Source organism: Carassius auratus, chromosome 12 (assembly GCF_003368295.1).
Source record: "Carassius auratus strain Wakin chromosome 12, ASM336829v1, whole genome shotgun sequence".
Classification (NCBI taxonomy): domain Eukaryota; kingdom Metazoa; phylum Chordata; class Actinopteri; order Cypriniformes; family Cyprinidae; genus Carassius; species Carassius auratus.
The window spans coordinates 9,704,734-9,722,830 of record NC_039254.1 but is presented as its reverse complement, the minus strand read 5'-3'; the positions used below and the strand labels follow the sequence as shown (position 1 = coordinate 9,722,830).

Genomic DNA, 18,097 nt, shown 5'->3' with positions numbered 1-18,097 from the left:
TTCTCTTTCTTCTGTGATTGGCCTGGTGTGCTGTTATCTTATGCAATATTATTATGAACACACGTAAATCATTTCCAAGAAGCGAAAGTCTCTGTGTTAGTGTCAGCTTTGTGTTCGAGGGGTTGATTTAGGTTTTAACATTAGCAATTTAGCTCGTGCGCATCATGTCATGTCAGTGAGCGTGACTGCAGTAGGCGTGTTGTTGCAGTTTGGCGCGCCAACCTCTTCCCTAAACTAGAGGTCAGCTTATAAACTAGTCTGCATAAAACACTTTGTAAGTAATTGTGATGGATGCGATTTTGATTTATTTGCCATTGTTTTTGTTGTGAGCAATTTATATAAATGCAATGGCAAGTACGCAAAACAGATCGCTTTAAAATCAGTCTTACGGTAATGAACAGGGAAACGTCTTTGTTGCAAAATTCTTCAATAATAAACAAATTCAGGTCTATTTCCAAGTTCAGTTATAAAGCAGACAGTATAGTGTCATTATTATTTACCTTTAATTTCTCTGTATATGTTTATAGTTTTCAGTCAGTTGTGATGTAGACAAGATGTTTACTTGCAAAGTCAAATGGCAATAATGTATCATTGTGTATGTTAAGATGGTACTACTATGGATTTTGACCTTTTAATATCACGTAAATACCATGTTATGTGAACATGGTAATGATTCAGTACCGCTGCATCTGTCAAAATACTATATTAATATCATCTGATAAGATACTGTAGCTGTTTGTGCAAGGCTGACACTAATATTGACATCGCCCCTATGGTTATTCTCCTACAGATGACATGAATTTCTACTGAGACGAGTGCAGACATTAGTCTGCCCATATTCAGCGTAATCCTGTCTGTCCCGGCCGCCACCATGTCTTTCGTGCCCACCCCGAGCCCCACTGTGGTGGATCAGACCACTCTTATGAAGAAATACCTGCAGTTTGTGGCGGCACTCACTGACAACAACACACGTGAGTGTACTCCGTTCAACTAAAAAGTTGCAATGTTAGTTGAAATCATTGTCTCTGCTTACCACGGTGTTTCTCTTTCATTTAAACATCAGCGGATGAGACCAAACTGAAAATGATGCAGGAAGTCAGTGAGAATTTTGAGGTGAGCCCTTGTTATTTTGTTTATAAAAAGCTTGAAATAAAAAGACACTTCCTTATTTTAATTCCTATTGCTCATCGTCCACAGAATGTCACGTCCTCACCACAGTATTCTACTTTCTTGGAGCACATCATCCCTCGTTTCCTAACGTTTCTGCAGGATGGAGAAGTGCAGTTCCTTCAAGAGAAACCAACGCAGGTGTGCTTTTTAGTGGAAATCATATGGCATATTGTCTTTATTGAGGCCTCATTCCTGACCTTTAAGTAAACATGAGGTTTCTTTGACTCTTGTTTTAGCAATTAAGGAAACTTGTCCTGGAGATCATCCACCGAATCCCAACTAATGAACATCTGCGGACTCATGCCAAGAACATCCTTTCTGTCATGTTCCGCTTCCTTGAGGTCAGCTTTCTTTACCTGAATGCCAAGCTTATTCTAATTTAAAGAGCCTATAAAATAAAAGCTGTCGAGCATTTTTGGACAAATATTTGTAGATGTAGCTGCATGCAAGAGGGACAGCAGAAACACAATGATGAGAGCGATGTACTTTAGTCCAGGGAATGGTACTCTGTGTGTGTGTGTGTATGAGAACTGTAAATTACCAATGGACCTGGGTGCTGAAAGCTCAAAACTGATAATATCTCAGTGTCCAAATGCTGATCTGTATGAATTCTGACTTGATTGTTTTGTCTTAAGGCAAATTATATATATTGGGAATAAATCACAACATTTTAAACTACGTGAAAAAAATCCCAGTTCTCTTAAAAAGGAATATTAAATATAATTTATTTTACAAATGTAATGCATCACCTTGTGTATGTGTGCTCGTGCATAAGTGTGTGTGTGTGTGTGTGTGTGCTCGTGCGTGAGTGTGTGTATGTTTTATATGAAAAATGGCTCTGATAAATTCTTGCCTCTGTGTTTCATCATTTAGATTGAAAGTGAGGAGAATGTGCTCATTTGTTTACGCATCATCATTGAATTGCACAAACAGTTTCGCCCGCCGGTCTCTCAAGAGGTACGATACAGCCTTCTGGCACTCTGTGATGTTAACGAGCATTTGCATTTCCTGCGTTTCAGTAACGGTTATTAAATAACATCTTCCTGCCAACTCTTACAGATTCATCATTTCTTGGACTTTGTGAAGCAAATTTACAAAGAACTGCCAAAAGTAGTGGTAAGGTCTTTTAACCAAAAAGGTTTTAAGTATGTTGAGGTTTTTAAGTATGTGTTTTCTGAACTTGTGTATCTGTCTGTCAGACGAGGTACTTTGAGAATCCTCAGGTTATTGCAGAAAACACAGTGCCTTCTCCAGAAATGGTGGGCATGATCACTTCAGTATTAGTGAAGACCGCACCGGAGCGTGAGGACAGCGAGACCCGAACGGTCAGTACAAACTCCAGCAGACCTGTACAAAATCCTCATTAGCTGAATAGTTTTGACAGACATGATCAGCAGAACACAGTGATGAGAGCGATGTGCTTTAGTCCAGAGAATGGTACTGTGTGTAAGATTGTGTGTCTGCATGTGTGTTTGTGTGTGAGTGAACTGTAACGTACCAATAAGCCTGGACGCTGAAAGTAAAACTGATAAGATCTGAGTGTTCAAATGCTGATCTGTTTTTGTCTTTATGAACAAAGTCTGGCAGTATTCTAGTAGTAGTAACCTAATGTTATTATGGTGTAATTGTTTGTTCATGTTAACACATCTGTGCAATAACGCCTGTATTGCGTGATCTGATCTTGGATGCATCAAGATGGTTAGTTAAAGGGATAGTTCACCCAAAAATTAAAAAATGTGATGTTTATATGGTTACCCCCAGGGCATCCAAGATGTAGATGTCTTTGTTTCTTCAGTAGAACACAAACAAAGATTTTTAACACAAACTGTTGCAGTCTCTCAGTCATATAATTGAAGTGGATGGAAATCACGGCTTTGAGAGTCAAAAAAACATACACGAAAAAACCTCTGCGGCTCGTGACGATACATTGATGTGTAAAGGCACCAAACGATCAGTCTGTGCAAGAAACTGAACAGTATTTATATTGTTTTTTTTACCTCTGATTTTTCGCGTTCTCAACAGCCTCCGTGTGACGCGTCTTTTTCTTGCTTTAAGGTGGATTGGAGACTTATAAGTGCATTACCTCCACGTATCTCTCAAGTGGACCATTGACACTCATATTTGAGATTGTAGATAGGGTGTCAATAGTCCATTTGAGAGATAGGTGGCGCTAATGCGATTAAGTCTGCGATCCATCATAAAGCAAGAAGACGCCTCAGGGCCGGCTGTTGAGAATGCGCTCAGGACAATTCGCACATTGCGGTGAAAGTCCCAATCTAAATACTGTACAGTTCCTTGCACAGACCGATCAGTTTGTGTCTTTACACATCAATGTATCATCATGAGCCGCAGGGTTTAATTTGGTTTTGTTTGTGCATGTTTTTTGACTCTCAAAGCTGTGATACCCATCCACTTCCATTATACGACTGACAGACTGCAACGGTTTGAGTTAAAAATCTTGGTTTGTGTTCTACTGAAGAAACAGTCACTTGCATCTTGAATGATCTGGGGGTAAGCAGATAAACATCAAATTTTCATTTTGGGTGAACTATCCCTTTTAATACTACAAAAACAATTCTATCTCATGCATTTGTGATCTCCACAATATGTGCAATCAGTCACAAAATGTTTTGAATCCTGATTACACATGTATATTGTTCTTACCGCTTGGCATCAGATCAGCCACACATGTGTAAACAGGGTCTTTGTGGACTGTTTAGTTTGTGCAGAGTATTCCAACGCAAATAATATTTACTATATGTAGACACTAGAGGGCACCGGATTCCTGCTTATGATTTTTCTGCTTAAGAGGTGCTGGTATGCAGTTTCTTTTTTTTTTAATTCTCTTTACACAAAAAGCAAATCAGTATTAGTACAAAAAAATAAGTTTTATGGTGAGAACTGGTTCAGTCTCTCAGTGGCCTCATCCATCTCCTCTTTGTCCTCCAGCATACCATAATCCCCCGGGGATCGCTGTCACTCAAAGTGTTGGCAGAGCTGCCCATCATCGTAGTCCTCATGTATCAGGTGAGAGCCCATAAAAACACTCATTCAGTATTGACTTTATGCCAGCCACCCTCTTTTTAAAAAGACACGTCTCTCATTTAGACACTTGGCTTGTTTATAAAAGGTGCTGCCAATCATCTGAAATCCATACTTCATAGCTAAATCCATTGTTTTCTCAAACCTGCCACTCTTATCAAAATGACTGCTGTGATTAGATGTTTTTACCTCTGTTGTTACGAGCTTTAAATGTAAAGGAAATCGGTTTTGATGTTTTGAGACAGAAAATGACAGTCCGCAGCTGTTAGGAAGCTACGATCAATCAAAGCACGGGTTTTATTTCCCCTTCTCTGCATGTTATCATTATACATTTGGCCAGCAGGTGTACTTCTGTTTTCTGCTTAAAATGCAGTACCCACAAAAACCACAGATACTGCTTTCAGAAATATAAAAATTTTAAAATGCTTTGATGCCGACTCGAAATTTCTATTTTGAATGCATGAATCTTATAAATGGTGTAAAATTTTATGCAACAAGCTCGAGTCTGCTTTCTGTCTTATCGGCCTGCTGTTATTTAATGCAGTAATTGCATTTTCCGTGTGCTTTTTCCTAGCTGTACAAACTGAACATTCACAACGTTGTGTCGGAGTTTGTGCCTCTTATCATGAACACCATCATGCTGCAGGTGTCTCCGCAGGCTCGGTCAGTGACCTCTTGGGTCTTGAGCGTGTGGTGTTACATCACCACTAATGCACAGAAAAGGATTTCATAGGTGCAGTTTAACACGTAGTGACGTTGAAGTTTTCCTGGTTTCTGTCCGTGACAGGCAACACAAGCTGTTCAACAAGGAGCTTTATGCAGATTTTATTGCCGCACAGATCAAGACCCTGTCATTCCTGGCTTACATTATCCGGATCTACCAGGTAGAAACGTAGCCAACCACCTGTTTATTCAACTTTTCTAAACTTGTCTTAATACTCAAGCAGTGACGATGTGAAACGTTTGTGTGGCAGGACTTGGTTGGGAAGTACTCCCAGCAGATGGTGAAGGGGATGTTGCAGCTGCTGACTAACTGCCCCCCTGAGACGGCTCACCTGCGGAAAGAGCTGCTGATCGCTGCCAAGCACATCCTCACCACAGATCTACGCAGCCGTGAGTCATCCACCGCCAAACACTTTGCAGATTGTTGGCAGATATTCCCAAATAAGATATGCAAACCCTCGCTATTGTAGGAGCGCTCGCATCTGGTGTTAATTACACCGCTGAGCTTCATGGGGTCCCGCTTTGATATGTAACGGCTGCGTTCTCTGAGCTTCACCTCTCAATCAATAGCATTTGAGAGAGGAATCTGATACACTCTTCTAAATCATTAATCCTGTAGAGAAGGTTAAATGAATCGATGAGAAACTCTGAGTGTTGAGATCTGGCATTGATGTGTTCATGGGCCCCTGAGCTGTTTCGGTGGGCTTCAGAGCCTGCGATGGCATCTGATGAAGTCTGTTTGTGTTGCAGAATTCATTCCATGCATGGACAAGCTTTTCGATGAGTCAATACTCATTGGCTCAGGATACACTGCGAGAGAGACACTAAGGTAAGAATGCAGATTAACCCCCTCTAAACCAGTATTATTTTTCATGTATAAGCAGTTACACACATTTAACTTCCAAAGGCAAGCCAAAGGCAGCGCTGCAAAAGGCATCGCAGATCCACTCAAAGGCCCCAATATACTTTGAACGAAATCGAAGTATGAACTGATATGACGTAATAAAGTTCGTTTAGGAATTTTGAAACCGCTCACCAAAGCAAAGTTTCTTGTTGAGTTCGTTTTGGCTCCTGAACATCTTTGAGCTACCTTTGGTCCGTGGCGATAATGCAGTTGTTGAATGTGTTCTGGAACTCTACCGTCTTTGATGTGCACATTTATTTTTATTTGTGTATTTATTTTTCCCAGTTCGTTTCTCATTCAGCGGCGGTCAGGCAGGAGAAAAACATCACTAACATAAATACACTGTGTTAAATAGCTGAGCTGCCACACGTATATCCGCACCTGTACAATCGCTCGCGGAGTGACTTTAAAGATTCAGAGAAAGCATTTGATTCCTAGAAAGTAATTGCAAGGAAGCTTGGTGTCGATGACCTGGAGTTATGCAAAAGGCGACGTAGAGAAACATCAGATGCAATGTTTTCTAAAGCCATTAAAATAATGAAAGAAAAGAGTAAAGATATAAGGTAGCTAGTACCAAATACATGTGCTTCAAATAAATGTAACACCATACTGCTGCTGTTGTTGTTGTAAGTTTATTAGAAATGTTTGCAAAAGAAAGATTAGATGACATCTAAATGTAACAACAGAGAGTATGAGCATACACGAATCCAATTTCCATTATCGTCCAATATAACTAAAAATAAACCAATAACACTTGGTAATCAATGGTGATACGGACACATCTTGCATTAGTTCGGATGATTTTACACAGAATCAATTAGTTTGAGTCTTTTGTTCACGATGTGACGTCACGTGAAACAGCAATGAAGGCTCGGGAGATAAGCTAATAATTTCTGTTTCCTGTATTTAACCTATATGATGTTGCGCATTCACGGTCATCATAGAATGAATAAATCACTCTGAGTTATATTTAAGATTTATTCAAAAGAAATGAACCATGTCTATCTATGTAAACAGCAAGGTAAATGACTAGATTTTGGATTGGAGCCATAATAATAATAAATGTTCATTTTATTGTCATTTCTTGAGTGTGGCTAGAGGCCACAATCCTTTTCCTCCCAAGTTTCTCTGGGGAAAGAAAAGTTATATTTCATTAAGTGCAGCATATCAGAATTGATTGTTAATGGCGCGTGACTGAGCTGAGTTGCCCCACTGGGCAGAACAGATCCAGGTGCCCATCTTCATGTGCCAGGCTGTCCTGGCATTGCCCACTGTCTGTCTCCCTGCCCCAGATGTCATATGCCTGCCAACGCCACCCCTCTTTCATCCACGGCTTCCATCAGCCTTCAGCAGGCAAATTTGGCAGGACTCAAAATCTGTCAAAGCCATTAGTGTCGTTTATTCTGAAACCTTCCCTGAAATCCCCCAAGTATCGACCCAAGATAGTATTAGCCAAGTTAAGAGCTATTTGTTCCTTGAGGGTTGATTTTTGATCAATTTCAGGCTGGAGGTTCCACGCCACAGGAGTAGACATATCTGTAACAAGTCAATAGAATTATCAAATTAAAATAAAATGTAGCTACACTGCTGTTTAAAAGTTTGGGGTCAGTAAGATTTTTATTTTTGTATTTTTTTTAAACTAATACTTTTGTTAAGCAAAGATGCATTACATTGATAAAGTGTTAGTAAAGACATTTGTTATAGAAGGTTTCTATTTCAAATAAATGTTCTTTTGAACTTTGTTGGTTACACTGTTTTATTTAACATTGTCTTTGTTACAGTGTAATTATATTTAAAAGCTAAATAATATTAATTAACTACATGTACTTAACTATATGATTAGGATTAGGTTCTGACTTTGGGTTACTTGCATGTAATTATGCATAATAGTTATTATAATAGTAAGTACATGTAATGTGTAACAAGGACACCTTAAAATGTTAGCACTTTGTTCATAAAAATTATTCTGAAAGAATTTTCAGCTGTGATGATATGAAATTCTTTTCTGGAGTAATGGCTGCTGAAAATGCAGATTTGCCATCACAGGAATAAATTACTTTTTTTAATTATTTTAAAATATTGTTTTTACTGTATTATTGATCATATAGATGCAGCCTTAGAGACCATCAGAGACTTAAAATCTTTTGGATGACATTTGTACATGAGCAAATGCAGTTAAATATGGTAAAGGGTTAAACACAGTCACTTGTGTCTCATGGAAACACACTGGGCAATAGTCAACATTGCCATGTTATCGAAATTGCTACTGAGAAGTTGTAGTTTTGCCACAACCCTAACAGAAATCCTCTATAAAGCTCAGATTCTGTATCTTGATGTTTCAGGCCCTTGGCATACAGCACGCTAGCAGACCTGGTGCACCATGTTAGACAGAACCTCCCATTGACGGACCTCTCTCTGGCTGTGCAACTGTTTGCTAAGAATATTGACGACGAGTCCTTACCCAGCAGCATCCAAACCATGTCCTGTAAGCTGTTGCTTAACCTCGTAGACTGTATACGATCAAAGAGCGAACAGGAGAATGGAAATGGAAGAGACATTCTCATGAGAATGCTGGAGGTGAGAGAGACTGGCACATTAGCCTGTGTAAACTACACTGTGATTGTGATTACAATAGGATACAAGACTGGCCACATGTAAATGCATTTATAAATGCCCCAAAAATACGGATATGACTTCTTCTATTCTCAGGTTTTTGTGTTGAAGTTCCACACCATTGCACGGTACCAGCTGGTATCTATCTTTAAGAAGTGCAAGCCCCAATCAGAGATGGGTGTGGTGGACACAGGGGTGTTACCAGGTGTCCCAGCCACCCCTACTGTAACTACACCCGCCTTACCTCCACCTGCACCCCCAACACCCGTCACCCCAGCACCACCTCCAGCCACATCTTTTGATCGACCTGGGGACAAGGAGGACAAACAGACCTTCCAGGTGTCCGACTGTCGCAGTCTGGTGAAGACTCTTGTATGTGGAGTGAAAACTATCACATGGGGCATCACTTCTTGTAAAGCTCCTGGAGGTGAGACGGATTAACTTTTACATGGCTTTTAGATTGTGCAAAGTCATTAAATATCGGTTCTGTTTAACATTTTATTTGTCTGGACCATTGAAGTTTTTGAAGTTTCTCAAAGTCATTGGAGGGCTAATATTCTCCCCTTGGTATTGATGTATTACAGAGGCACAGTTCATTCCCAACAAGCAACTCCAGCCCAAAGAAACACAGATCTACATCAAGCTGGTCAAATATGCCATGCAGGCCTTGGACATCTACCAGGTACGACCGTCCACTGATTAATGCACAACCAAAATCATTACACAAAATAGCTTAAAACCTTCTGGTAGAATAGCTGAGGTGTTTAAATCTGAATGTCACATTATTTTGAGAACATAATAAAGTTGGTTTATTCGAGCACACTTGGAACCAAGAGCTGAAGTTGACATCTTATGACAAAGCCAACCCCCTTTTGGCTAGGTACAGATTGCCGGCAATGGGCAGACGTACATTCGTGTGGCTAACTGTCAGACGGTGCGGATGAAGGAGGAGAAGGAGGTTCTAGAGCACTTCGCTGGAGTCTTCACTATGATGAACCCTCTCACCTTTAAAGAGATCTTCCAGACCACTGTCCCATACATGGTGGAACGCATATCCAAAAACTATGCCCTACAGGTACTGGCAGTTTTAGTTCATACAAGAAATGGCTTGACATTTATTTAATTTTTTTACAAAATGATTGACTGTTTATATGACATGGCTGTTCAATCCTTTAACAGATTGTTGCAAATTCCTTCCTGGCCAACCTGAGCACCTCTGCACTGTTTGCCACCATTTTGGTGGAGTATCTGTTGGAGCGTCTGCCTGAAATGGGCTCCAATGTAGAGTTGTCAAACCTCTATCTCAAACTCTTCAAACTGGTCTTTGGTTCAGTGTCTCTCTTCGCTGCTGAAAACGAGCAGATGCTCAAGGTGAGTGTTGTGTCTTATGCACATGCAGGTTTATGAAGCTTTTTTTGTCTTTTAGTTGGCTAAGGTGATTATTTAGAGAGTTGAGTAGGTAATTTGCAATTTTTTCAGAGTGATTGGATGGAGGGATTGCTCACACCCTCAAAGCTCTGATGACACTGTGCTGTCTAACGCCTCAGTGCCAGTAACTGTGCTGCATTAATTTTAATGCATTCTGTCAGCTCCTCTGATGAGAAATGACACTTGTGCCTCAGATTGACAGGAAAGACCAAACTGAAGGTCACTGTTGAAATAGTGGAGAGGAAGAGGTTTCTGTATCTCACTTCCCATCGATCCTGTTGCCCGCTGAAATAATCCTCTTATATTCAGTGTCAACTTTTTGAAATAATCTTTTTTTTTTTTGTTAATGGTTGCAGTTTACTTCTAGTTTCACACACACGTAAACTATAATTCAGAAGTTTAAAATTGATACTTTTTGCTTAAACTTATTTAGCAAGGATGCATTCAATTGATCAAAAGTGACAGTTAAAGACTTTACAATTTTTTATAAAGGATTTCTATTTTAAATGCTGTTCTTTTGAACAATTTATTCATCAAAGATTCCTGAATTTTTTTTTTATTATGGTATCCACAAAAAATTAAGCAGCACAAAAAATATTGGTTGAACGCTAAATCAGCACATTAAAATGGTTTCTGAAGGATCTCATCACACTGGATTCTGATTTTTTTATTTTTTATTTTGACTGTATTTTTGATCAAATAAATGGAGCCTTGATTAACATAAGAGACTTATTTCAAAAAAGACACTTATCTCAAAAAATTGCAATGACTCTGTAGTATACGTGTTTGTCATATCAATGTATACTAATAAATATATTGTCTGAATAAATGCCAATCAAGCAGCCTGGCTTATATATTAGTATTTAGCTTTTGCTCAATTATTCAGTTGTTGTTACTTTACAGTGAAGAATTAAAGTTTGTATTTTTCTTCTCAAGGATGTATTGAATCTCTTTTTTTAGCCTCACCTTCATAAAATAGTGAACAGTTCCATGGAGCTGGCTCAGTCTGCTAAGGAGCCCTATAACTACTTCCTGTTGCTGAGAGCCCTGTTCCGCTCAATAGGGGGAGGCAGCCATGACCTCTTGTACCAGGAGTTTCTGCCTTTGCTGCCTAATTTGCTGCAAGGTGAGTGAGATCATTAAAGAGTTAGTTTAGTGAACAAACTCTTTAACTGTATCAGTTCCTCAGAACAGAACACAAAGGGGCTTTTAGGTAAATTCTAAAAGCGTCATAGCGTAGGTAAATATAATCACAAATAGGGATCAAAAAACCATTTGATCCATTGTGGGGGTAGCAAAATAAATGACTGTCAACTCTATTCAAATTTTCTGTTGTTAATGCCATGTCTGTCACCTCCTTGAGTTTTGACCCTTTGTGTCATCTCTTAGGTTTGAACATGCTGCAGAGCGGCCTCCATAAGCAGCACATGAAGGATCTGTTTGTGGAGCTGTGTCTCACTGTCCCTGTGCGGCTGAGCTCTCTCCTGCCCTACCTGCCCATGCTCATGGATCCACTGGTGTCTGCACTCAACGGTTCCCAGACTCTGGTCAGCCAGGGCCTGCGCACACTGGAGCTCTGTGTGGACAACCTACAGCCTGACTTCCTCTATGACCACATCCAGCCAGTCCGAGCTGAACTGATGCAGGTAAAAGCTCTGACCTCTAATTTTAGACCTGACTGAGGCCTGATGGATGATTCATATGTTTTCTGTAATGCATTTATAAACAGGCGTTGTGGCGAACACTTCGTAACCCTGCGGAGACCATCTCCCACGTCGCTTACCGGGTACTGGGCAAGTTTGGAGGAAGTAACCGGAAAATGTTGAAGGAGTCGCAGAAGCTGCAGTATGTGGTGACCGAGGTTCAAGGCCCCAGCATCAAGGCAGAGTTCACAGACTGCAAAGCCTCCGTTCAGCTTCCCATGGAAAAGGTAATGCTTAGATCATCCTCATACAAGCTGCATCTTATTGTGTTGTCAGTGCATGATACCTGTTAGGACTGCACAACATATTGGAATAAAACCAATGCTGCAGTATAATCAAACATATTCTCTGCAGGTTTCAGAATGAATAATAGTGGCACTGTTCATTTATGTGTGTAAATTACATTACATTTGCAGCGTATAAGTGAACACAGTGCCATCCTTCACTCTGAGACCAGGGTTTATTTGATTAAAAAAATGGAATGGGTCGAAGATGTTTGTCACATAACAAATTCAGGCAGAAAGTAAGTTCAGTTAAAAAACTTTAGAATAAAAGGTCATTTTAAAAATTATTTTAGTTTTCTCTGCAGATGCACAATCACCTCAACCTGTATATTTTTCATATTGCTGTATACCTTGTCAGCTTTAAAGGAGTAGTTGTCATATACTCATTTTCATGTTCCAATGTAGAGTTGCTAACTCTATTTATATTTAATACTGTTTTTCTCAGTGCTGTTAGAGGTTGATTTGAGATGAATCTTGCGTTTGTTGTCTTTTAAGGACTCTCGGAGAGCCATCAGAGTTTGTGTCATGCTTTTAAAAACACTACGGAAACACCGCTTTCTAGATTGCATGAGAGCAATCTCAATAAACCGTAATGACTTCCTTCAGTATGTCAGTTTGCCCTCTATTTGTGTGTGTGAAGGGGGTGGGGAGGTTGAGGGGTTAGAAGAGGGGTTCTCGTCATGTAATGAATCCTTGTCAAAGTGTAGAGTGTGCAGAAAGACATCGTCTTCCCCAGGTAATTAAATAGATGATCAGGCTGTAAGCTGTGCTCATCTCTTCCCTCCTTCTCCACCCCCCCTCCTCTAATCAATCTCTCCCTGCTGTGCAGACGGGATTATTTACTCCAGCTAATGGCCCTTCCTGCTGCTCATCGCTGCTTGGGAAAACGCAAACTGTCATTTCTGTAATTGTGTTCACTCCACAAAGATGGATGCTACCGCCATTGCCCCATCACTGCTTAATTTCATTTGCATGCGCCCCGTGGTTGCCGCAGGCGGCAGCTGCTGTTTGCAGGCGCCCGGAGCCCAGTGATGTGTTTGGTTTGAGACAGACAACCACTCATTCTGTCCCCCATAGGACCGGCCTTCACTCTCAAAGCATGCACACTTGTTTCAATATGTGTCGAGATTTCCAAGCACGGTTTGATTTGGACACCAGCCGAACTGAACTGTCTTCTCATTTAATATGAAGCCGGTCTTCGTTCCTTCTCTCCAGGAACCCAGACGGTTGTAAATGAGAGCTAATGCAGCGTAGTTCAAGAAAGTTCTCTGTCAGAGCTGATGGTCTCTCTTGCTTGATTAATTTGGCCCATATTTGTCAGATTTACAAGCATCATGGTATTAAACGAAGTTGAAACATTCAGACGGTGTCAGATTCCTAGATTAATTTTCAATATGAATCAATTTAACATGAGAGAAGAGCTCCCAAGGAGTTTTAAAGAAAAACTCACGCTTTTATATTGGAAGAGACACATTTTTAGGGGCCAGGCCTCCACTGTAAAGGCCTTGAGCTTTTGAAAAATGACATAGTTTGTGTGGAGGGACCTCTTGGGAATAGAACATGTGTACAAGGTTATGTGACATTTATAATAATGTCTCAACAAGGCAGGAACAGCTCAGGACCCTGAGGAATTGTAAAACAGTGCTGTACTGCCAGGTACGACCCTCTTTTTCTCAGCCCGTGTGCCATTTATTTCACCTTTTCCAAGAGCACATAAGTATTAAGAGCCAGTTTTGGGTTCTCTCTCTTGAAATGACCTGCGTGGCTGTCAGTGGTCACGCTGTCTTCTGCGATAATTCATTCAGACAGCCCTTTCTGTGGCGAGCTGCCTTCTCTATCCTTGAATATTGCTAATTAGCTCATCTTCTCCCTCGACGTGTCTTGCCACTTTAGCTTGTCTCTTTATAATTTAAGGTTTAAGAGGCATCTAATCACTGCAGAATGTTTTAATGTATGACGGGTCTTTAAGTGTCATCACCGAAAATTTCAGTCAAGCGGGGGAGATTAGTGTCGTGTAAATGTGCAACTTAACTTGAATAAAAATGATGTTTGAGGCATGCAATCATTTGCAATTTTGTGATGAGGTTTTTATCCCGTTAACCAGTTTTTGGGTTGTTAATGTGAGGCATTAAGCAGTTTAAATTAATTTTTTTGTGTGTTCATCTGGTCAAGTAATGTTTAACGTTGTCCTCGTTATGTATCTAGGCTATAGAGACTGCACTGGATTGCCTGAAGAGTGCCAATACTGAGCCTTATTACAGACGACAGGCCTGGGAGGTGATCAAATGCTTCTTGGTTGCCATGACCAGCCTGGAGGACAACAAGCACGCCCTTTACCAGCTCCTCGCCCATCCGAAGTAAGACATCCACTTCATGTGTCATGCACTGGGACTTAAATGTAAATAGCTCAATATGAAACCGTATTTGTCCACCAATAAACCAATTGTTTACATTCAGTGGGAAAGGCATGGATGGCACTGACAGCTCAAGTTCTTGACTAGGGATGCAACAACTACTTACATATTCGTAAAATCTAAAATAATCTGAAAAATTAACTGATTATAGATCAGTGGCAATATATGCACATTGGACACAGAAAAGTCTGAAATACAGCAGAGGACAGTCTCAGCTGCAGTGGGAAAAGTTTTTGAAAGTGATCTAAAACAGGAGAATGTTAAAAACTACATAAAGTGATTTTATTTGTAAATTTTAAAGCAGTTTTAGAATGTATCCTTTTTTGCTCTTAATATAGTGCACCGCATAGCCTACATAGATGCATGCACAGTGTGTTTTAAAAGACACTAAGACTTAATTTATACATATTAAAATTTTTTTGGGATTTTTTAAAAATCATATTAATAGGGGAAGTAATTCACAGTTTATTTGTTTATCAAAATAGCTATTAGTTGCAGCCCTGTTCCTGTGCGTTGTGAGGCTGTAAACTGCCTCTGCATTTTCACTGTTTTTGCTATATCCTCTGGGCCTCATCCAGCCTGGCCGCCACTGTCTGCAGTGTTCAGAGGGCTAATTACTCGGAGCCGTTTCTACTGGCTAGGGTCACATAACAGAGTCATTGATCTCCACGCTGAGGCTAATTGACTGTACTTTATCTGTTTACCCCAAAAGCCAGTCATACGGGCCCCTTCTGAAATAACTGAGTGTCGGTTATATGGGAGGAGAGCTGCTGCCACTGTCAGATGTCTTGATTCATGACATCCTCTCTCCCTCTGTCAGTGTGGCACACTGCGCTGGTCATCATGAAAGGGGCCTTTTTCAGAATGCCCTCTTAATATCACAAATGCCAGGCCGGATAATTGAGTTCCATTCAAGTGGCAGCGTTATCAATTTGAATTGATCTGACCGCTCTCTTCGGCTCAGTCCTCTCCCTAAGCCAAGCCTTTTAAATAGCGATAATGAAATGGAGCGATCCATCACCACTGCTACCGGCTTTGGCATTATAGAACACAGGCTTGAGGAAGGATAAAACACTCACTCCATCACTGTGCTGCTATCAGCTGGGATAAATAACCAAACATGAGACAAAATGTCAGCCAGACACAAAGCCAGACTCCCATGGGGCTCAGCTGTCCAAACACAAAAAGCCTTTTATACATGGTAATCAAATCAAATCGCCTGATTGGGTTATTCAACCTCAGGCGCATGTAATGGAGCGAGTTTATGGATGCGATGCGAATTATGAGCTAAATCCCTTTGCTGGTTTTCAACAGCTTTACAGAGAAGTGGATCCCTAACGTGATCATCTCCCACCGGTACAAAGCCCAGGACACCCCGGCACGCAGGACGTTCGAGCAGGCCCTGACGGGGGCGTTCATGTCCGCGGTCATCAAGGATCTCAGGCCCAGCGCTCTGCCTTTTGTTGCAAGCTTGATCCGCCATTACACTATGGTGGCAGTGGCTCAGCAGTGTGGTGAGGAATCGTTCTGCCTTTTGGCAAATGTCATCTATATTGAAGTTCAGTCTTAACATAACTTAGTGTTTACAGACGCAGTGTTTGGAGACTGATTTGGGTTAAAGGGATAGTTCACCCAAAAGTGAAAATTCTGTCATTAATTGCTCACCCTCATGTCGTTCCAAATCTGTAAAACCATTGTTCATCTTCAAAAAAAAAAACAAATGAAGTTATTTTTGATGAAATCCAATAGCTTTTTGACCCTGCATAGACAGCAATGGATCTACCAAATGCAAAGCCCAGAAAGGTAGTGGGGACATCAATAAAATAGTCCATGTGACATCAGTGGTTCAACTGCAATTATGAATCTACGAAAACACTATTTGTGTTTCAACCACAAGAGTACCACAACATGGGTGAACTAACCCTTTAATTGTGCTAAGATTGGTAGCCATTTAATATTAGTAAGGTATCTAGAAGCACTTCATTACTGATATGAATATATGAACGGTATACTGTCCATGTCCAGAAAGGTAATAAAAACATCATCAAAGTATGTGACGTCAGAGGATCAGTTAGAATTTGTTGAAGCATCAAAAATACATTTTGGTCCAAAAATGACGACTTTATTCAGCATTGTCTTCTCTTCCGGGTCTGTTGTGAGTGCGTTTACGATGTTGCTGACGTACAACGCTGCTGACGTGTTTTCTGGTGCGCCCAATAACACAGATAACACATCAGCAGCATCACTGCAGTGTTGTGAACGTGCTCACAACAACAGACCCGGAAGAGAAGACAATGAATGATAACTTTCTATTGGTAGAAGAGACATTGCTTAGCTTTTAGCACATCCTATTTTCAAATAACTTCATTATTTCACAACAATGTAAGCTTTTATTTTCTATCTGTGTATGAGAAACATCCGAAGAGACCTCAAATCATCACATAACTCAATTTTCTGCCCTAGGTCCTTTCTTGCTGCCATGCTACCAGTCAGGCAGCCAGCCCAGCACGGCTATGTTCCACAGTGAAGAGAACGGCTCCAAAGGCATGGACCCCCTCGTGCTGATCGACGCCATCGCCATCTGCATGGCCTACGAGGAGAAGGAGCTGTGTAAGATTGGGGAAGTGGCACTTGCTGTCATCTTTGATGTCGCCAGCATTATCCTGGGCTCCAAGGAAAGGGTGAGGACTTCTCTTGAAATGTATCTTCCTATAAAGCTTTTTCTTTAATAGATAGATTCCACGAGAAAGGTCTTCTGAAACTCAATCTGGTTCTTTGTTCAGGCGTGCCAGCTGCCATTGTTCTCATACATTGTGGAGCGGTTATGTGCATGCTGCTATGAGCAGGCCTGGTATGCTAAACTGGGTGGAGTGGTGTCCATTAAGTTCCTGATGGAGAGGCTTCCTCTGATCTGGGTGTTGCAGAACCAGCTGACTTTCCTCAAAGCTCTGCTCTTCGTCATGATGGACCTCACAGGAGAGGTACAAACATTTTGCAATGTCCTTAGAAATCATTGATGTTTGGGTTCCCTGCATGAACTTCTGTATCCCATGATGGCTCTCACAGGTGTCTAATGGCGCAGTTGCAATGGCAAAGACCACGCTGGAACAGTTGTTGATACGCTGTGCCACTCCTCTTAAGGATGAGGAGAAGACTGAGGAGCTTCTGTCTGCCCAGGATAAATCTTTCCATCTGGTGACTCATGACCTGGTACGGGAGGTCACCTCGCCCAATTCCACTGTCCGCAAACAGGCCATGCACTCCTTGCAGGTGCTGGCCCAAGTCACAGGCAAGAGCGTCACCATCATCATGGAGCCTCATAAAGAAGTGAGTGTGGTGTTTTTGATGTGTTAATAAAAACTGTGGCAGGACTTCTTTGCTGACCCCTTTCTTTTACCCTGCAAAAAATTTTCCTGGCCGCACTATTTAAAATTATACTTTCATATTTTAAAATACATGTTATTGCTAGAAAAATGTGATGTGTACTTTTTTTGTAAATATATTTCATTTGTGTTTTATTTTCTAATGAAGAAAGCATTTACAACTAAATATGATTTAAAATTAATATTACATTTATTTAAGTTTTCTTTGCTCTTAACTGATTTTAAGGTATTTAAAGGGTTAGGTAGGTTATGTATGTTTTACATTTTACAGTTTTTCATTTTTAAATAACTAGTTTTTGCAAGAATAAATATACCACTTCAATTTGACAAGCATTTTTTTTGCCAATTATAATCTGTCAATTTAATATTATGTTGATTTAAATCAGCACAATTCCAGGCCACTATATTTCACAGAAAACAATTGTTTACAACA

At 40.5% G+C, this 18,097-nt stretch overlaps 1 protein-coding gene across 1 annotated transcript in view; it reads left to right on the top strand.

Moving 5' to 3' along the window:
* Positions 1–871: 871 nt before the first annotated feature.
* The window catches only part of LOC113111767 (transformation/transcription domain-associated protein), a 73,779-nt gene continuing 56,553 nt past the window's right edge, over positions 872–18,097 (top strand). Inside the window, exons 1-25 of the mRNA XM_026276832.1 lie at positions 872–971; positions 1,064–1,113; positions 1,198–1,308; positions 1,407–1,511; positions 2,044–2,127; positions 2,230–2,286; positions 2,370–2,495; positions 4,120–4,197; positions 4,787–4,875; positions 5,000–5,096; positions 5,187–5,325; positions 5,686–5,764; positions 8,182–8,416; positions 8,549–8,879; positions 9,037–9,134; positions 9,333–9,527; positions 9,632–9,823; positions 10,841–11,006; positions 11,270–11,526; positions 11,610–11,810; positions 14,073–14,224; positions 15,596–15,795; positions 16,745–16,962; positions 17,065–17,262; positions 17,348–17,608. Coding sequence (XP_026132617.1) covers positions 872–971; positions 1,064–1,113; positions 1,198–1,308; positions 1,407–1,511; positions 2,044–2,127; positions 2,230–2,286; positions 2,370–2,495; positions 4,120–4,197; positions 4,787–4,875; positions 5,000–5,096; positions 5,187–5,325; positions 5,686–5,764; positions 8,182–8,416; positions 8,549–8,879; positions 9,037–9,134; positions 9,333–9,527; positions 9,632–9,823; positions 10,841–11,006; positions 11,270–11,526; positions 11,610–11,810; positions 14,073–14,224; positions 15,596–15,795; positions 16,745–16,962; positions 17,065–17,262; positions 17,348–17,608 — 3,819 coding nt within the window. The remainder of the gene's footprint in view (positions 972–1,063; positions 1,114–1,197; positions 1,309–1,406; positions 1,512–2,043; positions 2,128–2,229; positions 2,287–2,369; positions 2,496–4,119; positions 4,198–4,786; positions 4,876–4,999; positions 5,097–5,186; positions 5,326–5,685; positions 5,765–8,181; positions 8,417–8,548; positions 8,880–9,036; positions 9,135–9,332; positions 9,528–9,631; positions 9,824–10,840; positions 11,007–11,269; positions 11,527–11,609; positions 11,811–14,072; positions 14,225–15,595; positions 15,796–16,744; positions 16,963–17,064; positions 17,263–17,347; positions 17,609–18,097) is intronic.